Genomic DNA, 23789 nt, shown 5'->3' on the forward strand with positions numbered 1-23789 from the left:
TGCAAACAGGTCTAATGATACTCACTAAGTCAATGGGCGTTTGGTAAAAGCTTTCAAGAAAGTCTAAGCGTTCAGAGGACATTTTTCTTAATATTTATGTAAAAGATTAACATAAGAAAAATTTGCCTTTCCACTTTTCCTATCAAAAAATGCCTCAACAAAGTATAAATTAGTTTGAAGGTTAGGCTACTTGAAAAATGCACAGGACAGATTCCATCACAGTTCATGGCCAAAAATCCATCAAGTACAGTCTATCAAAAACCTGCAAATTCAAGTAGAACCATCGGCTTGCTAGTCACTTACAGTAGCGAGCACATGAATTTCACTGAAAGATTAGGTTCATAGCTCGTTGATGCGCCAATGTATCACTGGTCAAAACACGCTATATTTGTGTAAGTGGAGTCATATTTCCAACCAAGGATACTCACTCGTACTTCAGTGATTTCTTTGTCCTTGTATATTTTTATCATTGATGCCTTTTACTGTAATTTGGTTCTCATGCAACACATTTTTTCTGAATTCCATAGTATGCTCAAACCTGATTTTACTCAATATTTTTCAAGTTGCATAACGATATGAAATCAAATTTTACAAATTCTAATATTGAGCTGTTACACAGCCTTCCATCGGCATCACTACCAGAGGTTTTTGAACATAATTTAAGATACGCTTGTGATCCTTACTTGTACCAAGTGACTTCTGAATAAAATGAAAATCATTTGAAATATGGCATTAATATGAGTTTATAGTACTTGCATGCATGAGTTAACTAGCGGCTGTTTCAATGAAAACTTGATGTTTGATATGATGTAAATGTAGTTAGTGGGTTCAGAGTGCTCTGTCATAAGCAGGTCCCTATGCCATCATCTTCTCCGACTGCTTGGTTTAGACATTTCGTGAGTTTTCTTGTGGGGTTACTGAGGTGGTTTTATGTGGTTTTCCTCAGGTTTTTGATATAACCAATGTTTCGCTAAAAAAGAACATTTAGAGACCGCAAAAATAAATATTATTCTCCTACCAATCCACAGATTGCACACAGCAGAACTGAAGCATCTGTTGTCAATAGTTTTAAAGATAGTCTCCTAGTTGCAAGCGCTATTAGCTTTACGAGTTAGCTCTGCGTATCAAACCATCAAATTACTTGGAGAAGCTTGCTTTCAACATGTTCCAAACATCCTTACGGTTATTCTAAGTAACACTTTCTGAAATTGATTGCTCATCACTTTAATAACTACTCAAAAGATGACCTGGATAAATGCTCTCGCTTATTTTGTGTGTGTAAGTTATACATCTTGCACTAAAGTAGATGTTAACATAGCCAATAGCATACACTTGACAACATTCTTTTCAAGAATTTAACAGTTTAAAGCCTGGGCCTGAGTTGACTTGAAAACATGTTTTTCTACCTGATCGTGCGCCTGAGTAAACTCGGATTCATAGTTTCGCTTTTTACGTACTTTACAGAAAATTACGAAGTGTTGGTGGCTTTGTGTGTTATAAGGTTTTAGTATAATTTCCAAAATTGCAAGTCGATAGGACTGTCGGTTCTTGAGTTGTAGCAAAAATACCGACCACACTTTTATCTGAAAGTGAAATGAAAAATGGCATTTAGACAAATGGCAAATGACAGAACACTAGTTATTTTCGGGCTTCCCTTCTTAGGGTTTACATACAGGTATGAAATTTTGATCGCTTTTTGTGGTATATATGTTTTAAACATGTTTCAAAAGTTTCAAGTTTACTGGGCTATTATTTTTTGAGATATTGCCAAAATAAAAAAGGTACTTCTAATAAACCGAGAAATGAAAAAATGCTGCTAATATTATTTTTTTTTGTACTTCTGGTTTACATAGGATTACCAAACTTTGATTGCTTCGTGCAGTAAATATTTTTAGCATAATGGTAGCTCAAGTTCATTAGACTGTTAGTACTGGCGATATTGTCGAATTACGAAAGGCACTTTCGTTTATAATTCTAAAGTTCCAAGCTGATAAGCCTATCAGCTCTTGAGATACTGTCGACACTTCTATGCAGCCGAGAAATAATAAATGGCTGTCATTAGTGTGTAGTTGTTACTAGTTAGATGGTAGAAAATTATTTATTTAGGGCGTGAACACTGATAATAAAGAAGTAGCCATTGCCGTTGTCACGAGCGCAACTGTCTGTATTTACATGACGTCCTTTAACACAAAAACCGTAGGTACACAACTCTTAGTACTATGCAACGCAGCTTAACATAAAACGATTATAGCGCAATTAGTACATTAGAATCTCATGACATAAGGATTGAATTCCTTTGTAATGAAGATGAAAAAAAACTGAGCAAGCTAACCAAAAATCAAACAAAAGCTTTTTCTTTTTAGCAACAAGAGCTTTAAACTAGTTGTTTTTTAATTCCTAAAAATATACACACTATCAGACTCGATCTACACCAACATAATGTTTCTTCAGTTTCCTTTAAAACATCACATCTTTAAAAGAGTGAAAAAAACCGATTAGTTTTTTAGTTTCCGTTTTTTATTGAGTTCTACAATCTTGGAGCTTCAATATGATATTCAACTCAAAATGGTTTGTGCTATCCTAAATACATTCACAGTCAATTTAAAATTGTTAATACGGTCTAGGATCAGGGGGCTTGCTTCTGTATACAGTTGACCTCCACCATAAAACGTTAATTTGTTCTGGTGTTGACACCGTTATACGAAAATGTCATATAAATTGGTATAGAAGCTCATAATAATTATCTAATGCAAACACCTCTAGTAAAAAGCATCAAAATTTTATATATGCATTGTACATATTAAAAATTTGTAATAAATGCAGGCATATCTCGACATACGAGCTTAATGCTTTCTGGGACTGAGCTCGCAAGTCAACTTACTAGCATCTCAAGGCACTATTTCTTATAAAATAACCAAGCACAAATTAATCCTGTACCATGCTATGAAAACACCACAAACACAGGATATTACGGTGGACAAGCTTGTTTTTAGTTATTGTAATTTAGTACCTATTTTAGCAAAGTAATAAATACCTATTTATTTGCTAAGATATGCAATAAAATGTAACATCACTATGTACACTACGGATTAAGATTGTGTGCCTTCGAGACAGTCATTGTGAATACACATTCAGTAAACTTAACTTCTGTGCCCATACATAATAGAAACTTTTCAGTGAATTTAGCTTACTAAACACACACGCACTTGAAGCTATGTTTTAATCTTATACTAAACTTACTTCTATTTTATCGTCTTATCTTTAGTATGTTTTAGTGCATTTTGCTTCATGTTTGCTATAACTTTTAGCCAACCTTTTAAAAACTTTTTCCAAACTGATGCGAGTGAAAAACCAATCGATGCCGTTCTCAAAAGCGGCCTCTCGCATACTTTGCTTACTTGGTCATATAGTGTAGTGACCATCAAGAATTACTCGTTTCTCAATGAACAAACTTGCTAGAAAGTCAGCTCGTATCTCAAGTTTCTTGCGTGTTGGGGTACTGGTCTGTAGAGGAATGACTGTAGTATATTAACCTTAGTAACCATAATTACCTACAGCAACTACTAGTGTATTTAGTGGTTATAATCTGCAATAAAAAAAATTTTTCTCTAACGTCGTCATCAATATTAGGACCCATGGCTATGAATTAAAGTTATATATATAGTTATATATGTATATAGAATGTAATTTATAGTAAATATACGTTAAAATGCACAATAATGTTTTACTTTTATTTACTTTTCGTTAAGTTTCGTTTCACTCATGTGATATCAAGCATTTCTGAAACCCGAAGAATGTTGAACTGAGAAAAAGCGAGCATAGTATCCCTTTCAAGCATTGTGGGAGGGATTTTGGTAAATAGCACATTTGCATCTTCGTGATTCTGACGTATTCAACACACGGACCGCCAAACCTGAATTTCGAGAGACATTCTTGTTGATGTCGTTTGGCCAAAAAACGTCGTGACGAGGGAACGAACAAAAGTGGTGTTTCACATCGTAATGCAAAAGAACCTGTCAAACAGGGATGCCATAACTCAGGGGTGCATTGTACAAGGTTAGGCTTCAAAGTGTTCAAGCATTTTAGTGAAAGTATCAGTTTTATTTTTGGTCTTATCGTCATAGGTATACAGTGGAACCTCGGGTCTCGAACATAATCTGCTCCAAAAGGTTGTTCGAAAACCTGTTAGATTTATTGTATGTAAATTTTAATTCGTTTCAAGCCGAGAAATCAACTTCGGTAAAGTATTTTTTAAACGTTTTACACCATAAACTGTACTGTATACTATATACTATAAATAAAAACGGGTAGATGTAGATCGTGTTTAATTTTAATAAAATATTTTTTATCTATGATGATGAAAACGGAAAACAAAAAGTAAACTTTTCATATGCTTTGCTCTTAAAACATCGAAACCATTCTACATGTAGGTTAAGATACAATACCAAAAATTGCAGTAATTGATAATGAAACAGCAAAAAATGCAACAGATCAGTTACATCAAGAATGATGTGAAAAGAAAACATAAACAGCAATGGCATGTTTACTTCACATATTTGAAGGAGATCCTCCTTCGAAACAATTTAGGGTAACTCGACTGGAACAGTTGTCTCCCTAGCAAATCCTTCGGTAAAGGGATGTCGTACCAGATGGTTCCCTCCTTTTTGTAAAGAATTTAGGAAGCGTAACTTGCTTCTCCCTTTGTTAACGAATGTTTCCATGCTGTTTTCGGAGCTGTTCCGAACGTTTAATTCTAATGCGCATGCTCCGGTTTGGTCGAGAACTGAATTATGTTCGAGATCCGAGACGAACAAATCTCAATTTCTTTGGTCGAAAATCGAATTGGTTGAGAACCGAAGGGTTTGGAAACCGAGGCTCCACTGTACTAGACAGACAGTTTGTAAGGATCTAGTATTTGTGTTTCTATAACAGGTTTAAAATGGATCTGATCACTAAATGTAGAAAGCACTTTACAACAACTGTTTGGTGAATTAAACAGTTTTCAACATAATTTTTTAACATTTGCCCCTACCTGATTGTCTCTTTCAAAGCATGCTAAGATGCTGCAGCATGACTGTGAAGCTCTTATCAACAATATTTATTTTATTCGCTTGTGCAAAATGCTACTTTTTTTAGTCATTCCAATAGCTGTGGCAGTAGGAGCATATGTTGTATCTGTGGACGGCAAGAGGACTAAGCGAATTTCTGTTACATTAAGCTATTATTAGGTGCACATTTGAGTTGAGCTGTTAATATCCCTTATGACATATTCTGAACTGATATTTTTTGCAATAAAAATTCTTTAAATTTGCGCTATTGCCAGATACACATTTTAGGAGTTATTAACACATGCGCATTGATTGATACCGTTTTAAAGCCAGTCAAAGGATTTAAGTGCTGTTGATTCACTATTTACTACTGCCTTAACATCCCAATTGTTAACATACAATACAAAGTAAAATTCCAAAAAGAAAAACATTTTACTTTGCACCTGAGGTAGTTTCCAGCATTGCAAACTTCAAATTTTATCAAAGTATTACAGTTGCATAAGTGAAAGTGAAGATGTTGGTGAAAATAAAAAACTGTAAATAGTATGAAATCATAAAAAGTACATAAGCTAAAATAGTTATAATTTTCAATAATTTAAGTTAATAATACAACTTCGCCTAATCAAAGTTGAAGTAAGTTATGCCCCATGTCTCTATTACCACCGTTATACATCGCTGAGCTGACATATCCATTGATGTGTTGAAGGTACAATAACAAAAAGAGGCTTAGGTGATTATTTCTTTAGCTATTTTTTGTAAAATCTTGTGAGAATGTTTGCTCCAACATGATTGTTTTAACATATGAAACAAATTTCAAAACGATTTAACTTGTACGCATGTAGAGGTTTGACCATACTAAAGTGTTTCATTTGAATACATTATTAACTGGTTATGTGATAATTCATCATGAAAGCTCATGGATGAATTGCATGAGCATTCGATTGCAATTGTGATAATTTGGTTTACATTTCCTCAGGTAGTTTCTTTTTGGGTGTAGTTGTAGTAGAAAATGATTTAAATAGTTTTATATCGCCTGCGGATCAAAGGTTATTACATTTGCAGCAGATAGCATTACATATTGAAGTTTCAATAATATCGTTGAGTAATTTTGATCAATCAAGAGGTTTTATGCCATTTTCAAGTCGTTAAAATAGGCAACATGATTAAACAATTATTTTTTGCAAAATATTGACTGGAAACCGCCACAATGCTAAATAATTGTATTAAAATAGCTCTTGGTTAAACTAAATTATTTAACAATTGTTCATTCGAAATCCTTATGGATGAAAGCAGAGCATGCTTTAATAGGTTTTAAACAGATGGCTTCTGAGACTAGCTAGTTTATAAAGATAATTTTTTAAATTTCATGTTTGTGTGAAGGAAGAATTTCAGACGTTAAATACTAACTGTCTCTAGCATGATTGGTCATGTCAAATCTAGTATGCTTTTGTTGTACATGTATACTTTGATGCTCATTCAGTTTAATTTTATGAGATTATTACATTGGCAGCAGCATATGGCATTACAGATTGAGGTTTCAATAGTATCGTTGTATAGTTTCCTCCCAAGAGGTTTTATAACATTTTAAAGTTGTTAAAATAAGCAGAATTATTCTTGATCTTTACAAAATATCGACTAGAAACAGCTGTAAACCTCATTTGATGCCCATTCTGTTTAATTTCATGAGTTTCACTTATTTTAATTTTTCCAACTATAAATCTATTTAAAATTACTGCGTAGACCATATAGTTTTCTTTTGTTATATTCCATAATTATGCTCACATTCCTATTAGCTAGTCATTTTGTAATTTGGATTTAAACCTATTGCCATATTTAGATTGGCACTCAAAAAATGTTTTTCAGGTAATATTAGTTTAGCTGCCATATTTTCTTTGAACATTGGCTACTTCCCTTTTGATATACGCTACGAAGAATTTGTCTTTTATTCAGTCACATGCTTGCTGGCCATCTTTGTTTTGATTATATTCCAACACAATAAGTTTTAGTTGAATCGTAAGTTCAATTTCTGCCACTCTTTTTTGTATTACTTTTTCATGTAACGAAAAATCGCAATAAAAAGAATAACTATAAAAAAAATTGCTAAAGATGTTTACAGAAACTATGCTAAACTTAGTAATTTTTTTAATTTGTGTTTACACTAGATACCTCCAAATACATAAATTCCACATAACATAAAGAATTTATGTAAAGTTTTTGCTTTGCACTACGCTAAAAATTCCGTAAAATGTAAAGTACGGAGTCGGCGCAAGTCATCCAATTCGATTTGAATATTGTGGATCTCATTGTTAGCCTTGAAAATATTGCTTCCCCTCTTGCTGCACTTGAAAGAGAAGGGTTTCTAGGGGTAGAGATAGGGCTATCTCTAATATATATATACTAGTACCCTGATAGTTTTGCTTGCCAAAAGAAATCATCAGATGCGTCGATAAGGTGCAGAGAATAAGTACCTGCGCATTTATTTATAAATACTTAAAAAGGCAATCAATTAGTGCAGATGTTAGAGTGTCAGTCTACCAATCTGGATGTCACGAGTTGGAGTATTGTCAAAAGCTATCTTTTTTCATAACCTTAAACCTTTTGGACGGATAGATGATCTGACAAATAAACACCGCTCTTATTCTAGTAAAGATATATTTTTATTTTACTCTATTCTAGACAAAACATTTTTATTGTGTTCTGTTTTCCTCAAGACCTACAGTAGCTGTCTAGAATAAAAAAATTGATGTAAATTGACATTAAAGGTGTGCGTTATCCTGAACTTATTGAAAAATTACCGCAATCATAGACCGTAAACTAAAAAAATAAGTAAAAGGAGAAAAGTCGTCGCCACGAACCAGTAATATTACAGTTACGGTAGTCATTAAATTAAAAAGTTGAGTAGTCTTTTTCTTTTATGAAGGACCAAAGTGGTCAGTTTGGGAAGACTTAAGAACAGATTAGGCAATTTACATGTATTCTACTGTTCGTATTACATGAAATCCCTATAACTTGGATGTTCCTGCAACGAATTTTTTACATTGTAGGAGCGTGTACTGTATTGAGTTTCATGAGAAATCCTATCAGTTTATGAACCTAACCTATTACAAGGTTCCAGCAAAAGTGAACAATACCAAAAGAAAGTAAGAGTTTGGCAGTGTAAGAAATGCTAGCAACTACAAATTTCAACTATATTTGAAAAGATCTGTCTTATTTTTATCGGTATTCATGATGGCATGCTTTGCGCTTGGCAGTTGCTGTAGGCCAGACTTTGAGTCCATGTTAAACCCTCTCAAGCAAAATCTCCATGTGTGATTCGTATTATATACAGTAGACAACCTAAATAATCCACTCCGAGAACATTTACATTATACAAACTGTAGAATACATATAAATTGCCTAATCCATGTCAAGATCGTCCCAGCTCAACCCTTTGGGTGATTTGTGCAGTATTATAGGTTTCCGATCACCTTTTTTCCTATCACTTTCACTTAGTTTAGGATTTATAATTAAGGTAATTTTATGTTACGCCCAACTTCAACACCCATTTCAATCGATTTTTCACTCTTTTCCTAGATCACAAGTTTCATCCTGCGAAGCAAAAAATTGTATATTTTTAAAATAAAGTGAAACTAAAGTACATATTTACTATAGCAAGAACGGTGTCTGTCCATCCATTTTTTTTTATTTAAAGTCAGCATTAGAGATTAGAATAAAAGATTGCTTTCAGCAAGACTCAAACTCATAACATTCAGCTTGGAAGACTAACATTCTGACACCTGCATTAATCGACCGGCTTTTGTGTATTTCTACCCAACGATGCAGCTACTTATTCTCTGTGCTTTATGGCACACCTGACAATCCCTCATTGGTCTCCCTAGAATACCAGGGTACTGGTATATGTAATAGAGATACCCATATACGACATATTCTCTTCCGAGCGCGGCAAGAGAGAAAACGATGTTTTCAAGGGCTTACTATAGGGCCCTCGTTATTCAAATCGGATTTGAGAGCTTGAATCAGCTTGACACTTTCTGTTATGAAATTTCTTACGTTATACAAAGCAAAAACTTCGCATAAATTCTTTACGTCAAGTGGTATTTATGTAAAAAGAGGTATGCGTTACAGGAGTGTCCACTACCGTACGGGGTGAATTTAATCGCGGAGTTATATTTCGCGAAAATGGTCTTTTCATGCATATTTGCGGATGAATTTATTCGCGGCTGAAAACTGCCACTCTCTAGGAAAAGTTAACTTTATTGCGGCTAGTAATAGAGTTATTCCTACACATGCGCACACCACGTGTTCTGGTTTATATTTAGCTTACAACTGCGAAGCGATCATGCTAAGCTATGGTAAACCATTTTTGCTGCGTTCAGAGGTTTTCACAAATATTCATCGCTTTGGAGGCATTTGATAAGCCAACAACTTGTGGTAAGTAATGAGTTTCTTACATTTACTAAATTAGTTGGATTTTACTTTAGTTCTTCGGTAAAACGCAATACTTATTTTTTTCATCCCTACTGCTTCATTATTTGTTTTAGTGTGAGAGAGAGATTTTTCATCATACACCGAAGAACAATGATTGCAAGGGTGGTAGATGTCATTCTTAGAAGATCACCAATCATTCAGAGAGGTCTGGAAATTGAGGTTGAAGTGGCCGCAGCTACTTACGAGGAGAATGTATCTGCTTTTAAAAAAGGAACAAAAACGCCTTTACGAGCACAAATCTTTGGCCAACTGGCAGAACTTTACAATAGTAAGCCATGAGGAGAGTTCTGATGATAACCTCTTACCAGCCATATAGTAGCGAGAGAATCGCCTTCAACATCTACCCAAGATAGTGACAGCAACAGAGCTGCTATTACCAAAATATCTAGTCAGAGAGCACCATTACACGCTAGTATTCACATATCAAGAGTACCAGTTTAATTTTATCGCTAGACAACCGCCATAGACAACTGTTTATATTTACTCCATTCATTGTTTGTAAACTTTTATTTGTATTTGAAATATTTTGTAATAAATTATAATATATCTATACATGAAATAAAATATATAATCTAATCATGTTTGCTGCAGCGATATCAAGGAATTGTTGTCGATGAAGGGGTCTAGGTTGACTGGTTGCTTCTCTGCCAATATTCCTGCTTTGATGAATATTACTACTTGTCTCTAGTTTTTGTAATTGGAGTAGGTTGTTTCATTCGCAATCCGCAGTAAACACAAAAAAGAAAAATATTAACGAGTGTTAAGGAAGTACAAAAACAATAGTTGAAGTATTTAATGAAAGCGATCAGTTTTTAAACAAAAAAATTAACTAATGCAGTTGATTATGGAAAAACGTATCTGCACTGCAAATCAAATACATACCATAATGTCCAGATCAGAATCATGATCGTCCTCAACTTCGGTATTAGAGATTGATGGAGTTGATTTTAATGTAAAAAGACTAGGAGAGCTTTTTTGCGATGCTGAAGCCATGCCGAATAACTTGTGAAAACCTTGAATAATTTTGTAAAGTTTGACGCAATGGCAATAAAGCTCGAAGCCTGGCGACGATTTTAAAGAAGTTTTGGAACTCAGCTACGTTTAGTACTTCTGTCTAGCGGCTATTTTTGCGATGACGCTATTCTGCATATCTTGTGACAACCTTGAATAATTTTGTAAATAAATGTGATGCATTGACAATGGTGTTAGCTCAAAGCTCAGGCAATGATTTTAAAAATGTTTTGGAACTCAATTACGTTTAGTATTTATATTAAGAACTAGGCTAGCGACTAGTTTTCAATTTGATGCAGTAGTTATTTTCTCTTGTGATTAAAAATTGAACTAATTATTCACTGAATTTAATAATTCGCGAAATTGACTTCGCGAAGTCCCGAACTTTTATGACCAATGAATATTTTCATCCTGTAGGGTATATTATACTTTATGACAAACATGTTATCATTAACCCATTCAGTACTAATTAGCTATCGGTTGACTGCCCCACCAAGCCTAATTAATTTTTCAGTAGCCTTATAATTAAAATGAAGCTGCATGAAATTGGGTATAGCTGGAGTACTTTTTAAAATATTCTAGATTTGTTTTTGCAGCTTGAAGAAAACATTGCAGGCTACAATTTGAAATAAATATCTGTCTACCTTTACAAATTTTACTAACCACAATTTCTGGTACTTCCATGAAAAATATTTTTGATCAAAGTGAATGTCTATGTTTCAATGCCACTCCCAAGCAGATTTTTAGTACTTACGTTGATGGACTACGTTAGATCGGTTGTAAGTCTTATCAGCAGCAAATCAAAAAAGGAATTTCTCAATTCCAAGCAATAGAACAGGTGTTATGAGCTTCTAACCAACACTACGTCACATCACTACCAAACACCATGTGCTTATTCTTGTTCCAATATAGCTTTGCCTACAGCCTCTGGAGAACGCCATGACGGTAAAATAAAGTTGTTGCACTCTGAGAAAACATTCATAGAGCAGAAACAAAAGCAGAAACAAGCTACAAACTAAATTCCTAACTTTATCTAGATAAGTTTTTATTTCGAACTTTTCGTTCGTTTAGTATTGCAAAAACGATCGTTTTTTATTTCTCAAAATGGCTGATATTTTTGTTGCTAACAAAAACCAATCTATTGTAGTTTACTGTTGGTATAGCAATTCAACAAAAAAAAGCATAACGATAATCAGAAATGGATTTATAAAAAATGTTCGCGTGGCGACATAATAGTCGCTCTGCCCATTAGCGTCAGTATCGGAAAACGACAATTAATGCGCAAAAGAATAAATTGAAGTGTTATAATCATGTGTAGCATAAAAAATCCATATCTTACACTGTTAGAATATAGTTTTTTTGAAATTCACAACAAAAATTTCGGTTTTTTATTTTTCGTTTCTACCAGTTTAATTCTATACAGTGCCACTTAAATCTTACCTTCTTCCATGAGAAAGTTCTCATTTTCTTCTTAACATCACCTACGTTGCTATTTTGTTCACCTGAGCTGTTTACCAAATCTGATTCACGTAAGAAGTTTGCCATCATCCAGATAAACTTTTTCCAAAACGGCGATCAACAAATTTTCAGAACAGTTTGTATTTATCGCGTAATTTGTTAGTCAAAAATATTTTGTCCAATTACATATTGGGTATCAAAATGATGCCCAGACTTTTAAATTTCGTTTGTTGAATTAATTAAACAGATGTAGCTAAAAGGCTAAGCAATACAGCGACTCAAAATTTATCCCGAAGCATTCGGGATCAGGCCCCAAGTGAACATAATTCATCCCGAAATATTCGGGAACAGACCTGAAAGGGTTAAGGCGACATAGCGCAATTGGTTTTTTTGCAAAGTTTGGACTCCCAGTTGTTGTTTATTTAAACCACTTTATGTGCTACACATGAAAATCACTTTCTAATCACAAAATTTAACAGAACATGTGTGTGCTTTGCAGATTACCAACTATGATTTACTCCTGGAGGTGATTGAGCAGTTAGAAAAGACAGCATTAACACGTGAAGATCTTGAGGTGAGAGTGCATTTTGGGATATTTTACTTTAGTACCTCTTGATATTGGCTTCAATTTAAAACCCTGCTGTTGTGGCACTTTATTCCCGCTGGGCAAAGCCAATGTTAATGCCATCATACCCGAAAATACTTTTAGAACTACTAAAAAGTTGCTTTTTGGATCATGTCACATAAAAATCACATAATAGCCACATATAATTGCTATAAATAAACCATTGAAAATCTTTTAAATTATCTAATATTTTACATTTTAGATAGAAAAATTTCAAAGTTAGTTGCAATATCATGAACATGACTTCTTTACAAACTTGCTATTGCAGTATTTGTACCGATACATATAACTACACATATAATATATGATACATATAACGTATACATATAACGTATAACTAAGTGAATCAACTTGTCGTGCACTCGTTCATCTAACAAAAAATCTAAGCATTTCTTTTCAGAATGTCTAAGAATTTTTCTTATATAATCTTCACTTTAAACACTGCAAAAATATAAAATAAGTTTTATATTCATGTAAGTCAAGTATATATAGTGATATCCAATAACATAGATTTAGGCAAGAAGGCATAATCTTCCCATCGCGAAAATTGTTACAATTAAAAGCAGTGACAGTAAATAATATGTGAAACCTAAAATATAGACACTAAACAATGATGACCAAGGTGTTTTGTAAAGTAGAAAGTACCGTATATCCTCACATATCCTTGCTTATAAGCCGAGTTTAAAATTGAAAGAAGTGACCAAACTAAGGAGACGGTTTACGTTCGGTTAGGCGCATAACTTTGATCACACTCAAATGAAATGACACCATGCTAGCTTAATTCCAACAACTACAACTTGAAGCATGTGGTTAGACACCATGATAGCGTAATTCCAACAACTACAACTTGAAGCATGCGGTTAGACACCATGATAGCGTAATTCCAACAACTACAACTTGAAGCATGCGGTTAGACACCATGATAGCGTAATTCCAACAACTACAACTTGAAGCATGTGGTTAGACACCATGATAGCGTAATTCCAACAACTACAACTTGAAGCATGTGGTTAGACACCATGATAGCGTAATTCCAACAACTACAACTTGAAGCATGCGGTTAGTAGCCTGTTACTCATAGTTTATTTTATAACGTATCAAGGCTTGTACTAAGGAAAAGCCACACGTGAAGGTTCCTTGATAAAATTGCAACAAAACTGTTTCAATATGCCTTTTTTCTTTGCAGTTTTTGTTCTCACAATAAGAGTGTGTACGCATGCTAAGCAACGCTTGGTTGATAACAGCGTGCTATGACAGCAATTGTCGCAGTCTGTGATTGGTTGGTCATACACATTATCGCTTGCGTGTTTACGCTTTTCACATATAACTTTACATATAACATATAAGGTATATGCTTACACATATAACTTTATATATAACATATAAGTTACCCTACAGGATGACTTTATTCACAGAGTTAAGTTTCGCGCAAACTGCCTTTTTCGTGCATATTCGTGGACTAATTTATGCGCGGGTGAACACAATCACTCTCTATGAAGAGTTAACTCTATTGCGGCTAGCAATAGAGTTAACCCTTCGAATGCGCACACCGCGTGTTTTGGTTTCTATTTAGCATACAACTACGAGTCCATCATGCTAAGCTATAAATTTCTTGCTGCGTTCAGAGGTTTTCACGAATATTCATCGATTTGGAGGCCTTTGATGAACCAACAATTTGTGGTAAGTTATGAATTTTTTTCAAAACCATTTATTAAATTAATAATTGAATTTTACTTTGTTTCTTCGGTAAAACGCAATATTTATTTTTTCCATCCTTACCGTTTCCTTATTTGTTTTAGTGTGAGAGAGATTTTTCATCATACACGGAGGCACAATGACTGCAAGGGTGGTAGATGTCATATCTAGAAGATCACTCAGGGAGGTCTTGAAGTTGAGGTAGAAGTGACCGCAGCTGCTAAGGAGGAGAATATATCTGTTTTAAAAAGGGACAAAAACGCCTTTATGAGCACAAATTTTTGGCCAACCGGCAGAACTTTGCAATAGTGAGCCACGAGGAGAGTTCTGATGATATCTGCTTTACCAGCCATGTAGTAGCGAGAGAATCGTCTTTAACATCTACCCAAGACAATGACAATGATATAGAGCTGCTATTACCAAAGTAGTTGGTCAGAGAGCACCATTACACGCTAGTATTTACTTATCAAAAGTATTGGTTTAATTTTATTGCCAGACAACCACCATATGGGCTAAACTGTTTTTATTTACTTCATTCGTTTGTAAAATTTTATTTGTATTTGAAATATTTTATTTGTACACTCAAGTTTGTAATAAATTATAGTATATCTATACATGAAATAGAATATATAATGTAATCATGTTTGCTGCAGCGATATCAAGGAGTTGTTGTTGATGAAGCTGTCTAGGTTGACTGGTTGCTTCTCTGCCAATATTCCTGCCTTGGTGAATATTACTACTTGTCTCTAGTTTTCGTAATCAGAATAGGTTCTGTTTCATTCTCAATCTGCAGTAAACACAAAAAAGAAAAAATATTTATATGTGTAAAGGAAGTACAAAAACAATAGCTGAAGTATTTAATGAAAGCGATCAGTTTTTAAGCAAAATAATTAATTAACACAGTTAATCATAGAAAAACGTATCTGCACTGCAAATCAAATACATACCATAATGTCCAGATCAGAATCATTATCGTCCTCAACTTCGATATTAGAGATTGATGGAGTTGATTTCAATGTAAAAAGAATAGGAGAGATTTATGCGATGAAGGAGCCATACCGAATAACTTGTGAAATCCTTGGATAATTTTGTAAAGAAGTTTAATGCATTGGCAATTGGGTTAACTCGAAGCCCCGGTGATGATTTAAAAAAATTTATGGAACTCGGCTACGTTTAGTACATCTGCCTAGCGGCTCTATTTTTGCAATGACGCCATTCTGCATATCTTGTCACAACCTTGAATAATTTTGTAAAGAAATGTGATGCATTGGCAATAGGGCCCCTTGAAGCCCCGGCAATGATTTTAAAAAGGTTTTGGAACTCAGCTACGTTTAGTATTTATGCCTGGCGGCTAGTTTTTAATTTGAGGCAGTAGTTATTCTCTCTTGTGATTAAAAATATGGCTAATTGTTCGCGGAATTTAATAATTTGTGGAATTGACTGTTCGCAAAATCGCGAATTTTTATATCCATCGAATATTTTCATCCTGTAGGGTATATGCTTACACATGTAACTTCACATGTAACAATTAAGTTATATGCTTACACATATAACTTTACATATAACATATAAATTGTATGCTTACACATATAACTTTACATACAGTTTATTTTCATTAACAGTTAATATAGTTATCTAATACCTAATATTAGTTACCTCTAATACTGTGCAACTCGAGATACGATGTTGATCCGTTCCAGGGTTGGCATCGCATGGTGAAAGATTCATATGTCGGGATATAGAGACCATTGTAATTATACAATGCAAACATTCCCTCGTCAAAATCGTCAAAATTTTATTAAAATGTGTACATATTGAAAATCAGCAACAAAATAGTATGTTAACTTTAGTAATTATAGTTACCTACAGTAACTGCATTGTATTTAGTGTATTTTAATGGTTATGGTCTGCAATAAAATGCACAATTATTTGTGTACCAAGTGCAGTACGTATGGTAAGGAGTTCTTACCTTCAAAAGGTACGCATAACATAAACTTTGAATTCACTTCAATTAATTTAACTTGCTAAACTCAGACTTAAAAATAAGTTTTAGTATGTATTTTGCAGAACTATTTTACAGAATTGCAACTTTTCATCACAAAATTTTAGCGCTCATCAGTTTCTATCTTCACATTCACTATAAAATCTAGTATGTCTGGTTGAAACCTTTTTCAATCTAATTCAATAAGAAGGGCCGAGCGATGCAGTTATCGAAAGTGGCCTCTCGCACACTTGACCATTTAATGGCTACCGAAAAAAATTTTTTTTTCACTATACAGGACGTACATACCTTAGGAGTAACGTGACTTTAGCTGGTACATGTAGCAAGTAAGGCAGGGAGGAGGCAAAAACGTATCAATGCTAATTATGTTGCTGCACACTTGAAAATATATTTCATAATAATGAAATTTTTTAACAGGTTAAAAGAAGTTGTCTAATCCTGTTCAATTTTTCTACCGGTTTAAATGAACAAAATGCTGGTGCAATGCAGAAAATTGCTAGCTAGGTACCGCTTGTAAAGGGATCCAGAGAAGGCGGTACAGTAGTTTGTCTTGTATGATATGGGCACAAGAATCGATGTAACCATACATACAAAGTTTTTACGTATTTATACCCTAGAGGACAGGGTTTTAGCAAGTTCTAGAAAGTAATGTGGATGTGGCGACTATCTTGAGTAACTAGTTATATATGATTTACATACATGCGATAAATTGTATTTACGTAGTAGACAACAGGCCTGCCTGCAAAGACATGGTTAAACAAGAAAATAAAACATAAAATCAAAATGAAATAAATAAAACATAGAATGAAATGAATAAAACATGAAAAACACCCCACATAAAGGATGATATATACATTATATATATGCATTGTTTTCATGTACCAGTCCACATCAATGAATTAAACACTTGAAATATTTCTGCCGATGTAGGTTTGTCTGTATTTTCTATTTCCTCGCCCCCCCCACAAAATGGTTGCTCCTCTTGAATGCTGATCGCTTGCATGGCCTTCCAACTCCTTCAAATAGTCAGTCGTGAGCTCCTCCTTGTGCTTGCTTTATATATTTCTTGACAATATTAACAATACTGGCGCCTTTTAATTTACTTATGACCTCCAACTTTGTTGACATGGAAATCATTTTTCATTCGTTTTGTAACATTTGTATTGGTCTCGGATTCCATAGTTAACGATTTAAATATAGATACCTGTAGTTATATACGTGTGCTGACTAAATGTTTATAATAAAATAGAGTATAACACTAAAAATTATTATTTGTTCTCGCTTGTGTATTTTACACAAAATTTTCCACGCGAAATGCTGACCTGAGAAAAGTCGGTCATCGCGTCTCTTATAAACGTTCTAAACCTGTTTTCGGCGAGCCGTATTTCGGCGTCTTTGTTATTCTGCCGAGCGTTATGAGCACACCAACCGCCAAATTTTAACTCAAGTGAAACTTTTCTCAAATTTGTATGGTGAAATAAAATTCGATAGTGAGGTGAAGATCTCACAATATTCAACTTCGTAAGGTGAAAAATCGTATATCAGGGTAATCGTATCTCGAGGGTGCACTGTACAGTTAAAAAATAATACCATTTCAATAAAAGTTAAACAAAATAATGGTAATTAATTTCATTACTTTTCTTCAGCAACCCTTACCTGTGATAGGTGCATATTGCGATTAGTAGAATTGGTTTATACAATGCACCCTCAGGATGCGATGTTGATATGTTCCAGGGTTGGCATCGTATGGTGAAAAATTTGTCTGTAGGGGTAATAGAGACTATTGTAATTACACAAAGCAAACATCCCCTGGTGAAAATTGTCAAAAATTTATAAAAAAAAATTGTACATATTGAAAATTAGTAACAAAATAGTATGTTAACTTTAGTAATTATACTTATCTGCAGTAACTGTATTGTATTTAGTGTATTTTAATGGTAATGATCTGCAATAGAATGCAACATTATAATGTGTGTACCAAATGCAGTATGTATGGTAAGATGTTCTTACCTTCAAGACGTATTTACAACATAAACTTTGAATTCAATTCAAATAAGTTTAGCTTACTAAACACACACTTAAAGCTAAGTTTTAGTATGTATTTGTAACTATTTTACTGAATGTCAACTTTGTATCCCCAAAATTTTATCACTTATCAGTTTCTGTCTGCACTTTCAATTTAGCATGTCTGGACTAAGTGTCAATTTAGACATTTAGCGTGTCGGGTCAAAACCTTTTTCAACTTAATTCGACAAGGTCAAGTGATGCGGTTCTCGAAAGCGGCCTTTTCGAACACTTGACCATTTAATGGCCATTGAAAAAAAAAATGAAATTTTATTTACTATACAGTACGTGCGTGCCTTTGTAGTAACGTGACTTGAGCTGGTACATGTAGCGAATAGAGCAAAGAGGAGGCAAAGACGTATCACTGATAACTATGTTACTGTACACTTGAAAATAATTTTAATAGGGGATGAAATGGCATTTTCTTAGCAGGCTAAAAGAAGTTGTCTAATCCTGTCCAATGTTTCTACTGGTTTAAAAGTAAAGGTTTACCACTTTTGGCTCCTGAAAAGCAGAAATGGCCAGGAAGACACAGCTTTTCTCCTGGTGCAGAGTGCTCTAAGAAAGCAAACTTAGTTGGTGCAATATGGAAGATATCCTACTTGATATCTTATATATATCTCTTTGATATCTTATAATATCTTATCCTACTATATGGTGCACTGTGAATGCTGGTGCAATGCAGAAAATTGCTTGCTAGCGCTTGTAAAAGGATCTAAAGAAGGTTTTACAGTAGTTTTTCTTGTACGAAATGTGCACAAGAATCAATGTAACCATACATACAGAGGTTTGTACGTATTTATACCCTAGAGGACAGGGCTTTAGCAGGTTCTAGAAAGTAATGTGGATGCGTCAACTATCTTTAGTAGCTAGTTATCTATGAGCTACATACATACAATGATTTGTATTTACGTGGTAGAAAACAGGCCCGTCTCCAAAGACATGGTTAAACAAGAAAATAAAACATAAAATCAAAATGAAATGAATATAACATAAAATGAAATGAGGAAAACATGAAAAACATGCCACACAAAGAAGATAAATAATGATGTATATTATACATGCATTGTACAGTATTGTTTTTATGTAGAAGTCCACATCAGTGAATTAATCACTTGAAATTTTTCTGCCGATGTAGGCTTTTCTGTCTCTTCTACTTCCTCACCACTAAATGGTTGCTTCTCTTGAATGCTGATCCCGTGCATGTCCTCCAACTCCTTCAAGTCGTCAGTCATAAGCTCCCCCCTGTGCTTGCTTTAATGGAGTTCTTGTTTTTAATAATAATTGCAATTTTTGATTGATTTCGACCATATTCCTCGACAATATTAACAAAACGGGCGCCTTCTCCCTATTTATTTATGACTTCCAATTTTGCTGTCATAGAAATCATTTTTCCTTCATCTTGTAACGTTTGTATCGGTCTCAGATTCTATAGCTAATGAATTAAATATGAATACTAGTATGTATGCTGAATGAATTTTTATAATAAAACGGAGTCTAACGCTTGAAATGAATATTTGCTCTCGCTTATGTACTTTTCACAAAATTTCCCACATTGAATGCTGACTAATGCTGATCTCTTCTAAATGTGAAAATGTTTTCGGCGAACCGCATTTTGGCATCCCTGTTATTTCGGCGTATGTAATAAGCACACCGACTGCCAAATTTGAACTTGGGCGAAAATTTTTTTGAATTCGTATGGTGAACTAAAAGTCGTATGTTGAGGTGAAAACCTCATCATGTTCAACTTCGTGAGGTGAAAAATCATATATTAGGTGGATCGTATCTTGAGGGTGCACTGTATTAGTTTCCTCTAAATGCTGTGTAAACACCTGAGTACCGACTACGATTCTGCCGGTCTACAGTAATTAGGTCGTCGAGTTAACTTATTTCATCGCGGCCTTTGTATTAGCTAAGTTCTCAGTTGCTACCCACACCGGAAACTAGCTACTAAACAAAATAAGCACGCCGCCATCTTTGAAAAGAGTATGTTCAAATATATGGAGAAACCAACTGCATCCCAAAAAGTCACGTATAGTCAACGTTATCTAGTCATTATCAGTATCATATTGTAGAAAAAAATTTACTGGTCACATTCGATTAGTTAATACAAGTACAAAACTAATGGTTTTATGAGTAGACCGAAATAGTGAGCACAAAACAACGTCGATTTCGTTGAAATCAATTAACCCACCGATTCTGGCAAAGGATTACTAAAGCCATTCTTGCACCTGGTTGGCGGTTTGTGTACACAGCCATTTTCACTTAGTAGGTTGGAGCATAAAATCTTTTGAACCTATTATTTGGTCCGTTGGAATTGAGTCGAGCTGTGCAGAAGTACCTGCCAATACAGCTCTGATTACACTTCATAAATCCATCTATCAGCGAAGATTTCAGCACAGATGACAACAGGGTTATGATGTATTCAATGTTCTGCAAATCATGTTTTGCATTGTCTTCAATAATATTATTTTATTATATAATTTTACAAGCCAAAAATTTTTAATCACAGCATAAAGTTTTTATTAAAAACATACATCCAAGTTGTGGCCATTCACATGGTTTCAGCTCATATAATAGGACAAATTAATCTACTGCAACAAACTCAAACAAAACATATTATGGTTTGTGCAGCACACATTCGTGCCTCTCTTTCCCATTTATGGCAGCTTCCAGACCGACACGACTGCTCCCCAAGTGAACCACATGAGCATCCTATAACAATAAAAGAAATGTAATAAATGTCATTCATACATATGTCGTTCTAATGCGTATCTACTGAAAGCTTTCAATTTGAAAGTGGACTGCAAGATGGACTGCAAGTGTAATTTTCAAAATGAGTAAATGTTTAACAAAAGCATAAATACGCAAAGCCAACAAGTCGAAGCTTTGTTTCTGATAGTTGAAGATGAGCATTGATCAATCGATGTTCCTCACTTTCTACAAGTGAGAAATGAACATAAATTCTAATCATAAATCTAATTTACTAGCTTAAAATGCCAAAGAATATTTTAAGCAATTGTTATAGCTAAGTAAAACAATAAAAAGTTGTGAAACGATTAAAAAGTTATGAAACGATGATTCGTGATAGCAAAAAGTTATAACTTCACTGATTAGTAAATGAAAACCTCAATGGAAGAACGATAAATGTCACAATTGTTCTAAATTGAGATATAGCCATTTTAAAGTATACAAACTCTTTTTGGAAAGAATTAGAACTTATATCACACCCTAGAACACTTATATTTCGCTAGTATTTAGTTTCGTGAGTAGCTCACAGAGTAAAATTTCGAAGCAACTTAATTTCGCAGCTCTGATGAGTGCGAAAATATAGTGATGTGAAAATAAATGCAGTGGAACAAACATAATTATATTCCTCAGGTTCGGTTCACCGATAAAAAATTCAATTTGCGACTAGTTTGTGATTGTGAACCGCAGGTAGAATGGTGTGGGCAATGTGCCATTTGTTTCTTGGACTATCAACAGGCCAGTTTTCACTGGGGCAGCTGGCCGGCTGAGCCGCCCCAACTTTTTGGGAATTTTTTACGATAAGTACAGTCCAACTCGAAAAACTCGCCCTCAGATAAAATGTAACATTTCATCTCAAACACAAGGTCAACTCAAACGGATTTGTTTAGTCAGTTCCAACGCAATGATAAATTCCTTCAGATAACTCGACCTCAACATCCTTTATTCGAAAAGTTATTTGCCCAACGGCCATGGACGCGGTTTTTATCGCTGTAGAATGTCACTTCATTCCAAGCCATAGAGACAAACATCAACTTCTAGTAGTTCGTAGGCATCATTATTATCATCATCAGAGCCAAAATATTTTTGTTAACGACTTTTATAAAGGTTTGCAAAAGATTCAGTTTTATCAATCACCCGCTTGGCCGTGTCCCATCGAAAGCGTAAAAGCCTCCGAATGAACTTAAAATAAAATCCGCAAAATTGATCTTTGTTAAAACGCTCAAAAGGAAAAGATGTTTTTTTTTTCTGAGCGTATTAACTGCGGTCATGTTATGCCTATTTTAATTTAAAAATGTCTCGTCAGTCACATCACTTAAAACAAAACAAATCTAAAAAAATTACAAGTTAGTTGAAGAGGTGTCAGTGGTGAATCCAAACCTTTCCAGAGCCATGCTGCTTGTGTAGTACTGCGAGTGTCAGTGCATGTGTCTTATTTTCTTTCAACACACGGTGCTCACTGCATTGATTGATGTCCCCAGCAAATGATAACGCTAACTAATGCATGTGCATTGACATCAAATTCCTATCATTATAAATCATTCCTAATGGGAAAATAATCCTAAATAATTGCAAAATAATAACGTAATAAATTTTGACAGTCAAATTATTTTGTCGGTTTATATTTTAACGATGCTATAGTGGTCGTTAAAAACGTTAAAATAAATGTCGTTATAAAATTCAATTATACAGTATCAATGAACAAAGCTATTTAGTTTCGCTTTTTCGCTCGTTTGTTATGATAGTTTAGTTTCGCACATGAAACTTTCGCGAGAGGATGACAACGCGAAAGCTAGATGCCGCGAATACATAAGTGTCCTAGGGTAGAAACTTTTTAGCTATTGGTCAATAAGGATCTTACCTGGGAATGTGATCAACAAAGAAGCGGTAAACATAATTTGGGGTGGCACAACATGGCTAAGTTAAAACCACTACATGGACATTGATCGATTTACTTTGGAAATCATTGACAACCCTCTACGCATTTTGTTTTATTAGGTTATAATGTTACAATGGTATAATATTCGAATTTTAAACGCTATATTGCAGTAAAATATGGGGTTTCTACCATCCAAATTTCAACCAAACAAAAATGAACATGTCACAATACTACAACAACAACTTTTTTTAATGTGTCTTAGAAAAACTGCAATATTTTGTTTTGCATTACACTACACGCTTTTGCACACACTTCTTTTTTGCTTATTGCTACTCTTCGGATATTTCCCTTCACTCCCACTGCCTCTGTTCATTGTATCAAGTTATTAACCCTTTCACTGCCATCCATGTACAAATTTAGCTATCATCCTACTGCCAGCCATTTTGCTAAAAATTGCAGATGTTGCTTCATGATATGTATACAAATTTTTTCAACCTGAACCTTTATCTAGAACGTTTTTGTTATATATTTTATGTTTGCACACTTGTTAACAATTATTGCTATGAAAAAAATTCAATGTATCTACACTTTGTGCATTGTTAAAGCTATGTGAAGCTTCGATCGCCACGAAGCTAAAGCAATACTCAACGATGTTCTTTATTCTTACACAACTATTAATTTCACCACCATTAAAGTCAGTGCTGCTACTTGAATTGTCTGGGTAATCAAGAAAATATGAATTAGCAATAATGTCATCAACATACGTAATTA

At 34.2% G+C, this 23789-nt stretch overlaps 1 protein-coding gene across 1 annotated transcript in view; it reads left to right on the forward strand.

Annotated features, from left to right (window-relative positions):
• Positions 1-23789, forward strand: part of LOC137401991 (mediator of RNA polymerase II transcription subunit 26-like) — a 37241-nt gene that overhangs the window by 625 nt on the left and 12827 nt on the right. Inside the window, exon 2 of the mRNA XM_068088465.1 lies at positions 12505-12579. Coding sequence (XP_067944566.1) covers positions 12505-12579 — 75 coding nt within the window. The remainder of the gene's footprint in view (positions 1-12504; positions 12580-23789) is intronic.

The sequence above is a fragment of the Watersipora subatra genome, chromosome 1 (assembly GCF_963576615.1).
Source record: "Watersipora subatra chromosome 1, tzWatSuba1.1, whole genome shotgun sequence".
In the NCBI taxonomy this organism is placed as follows: Eukaryota; Metazoa; Bryozoa; class Gymnolaemata; order Cheilostomatida; family Watersiporidae; genus Watersipora; species Watersipora subatra.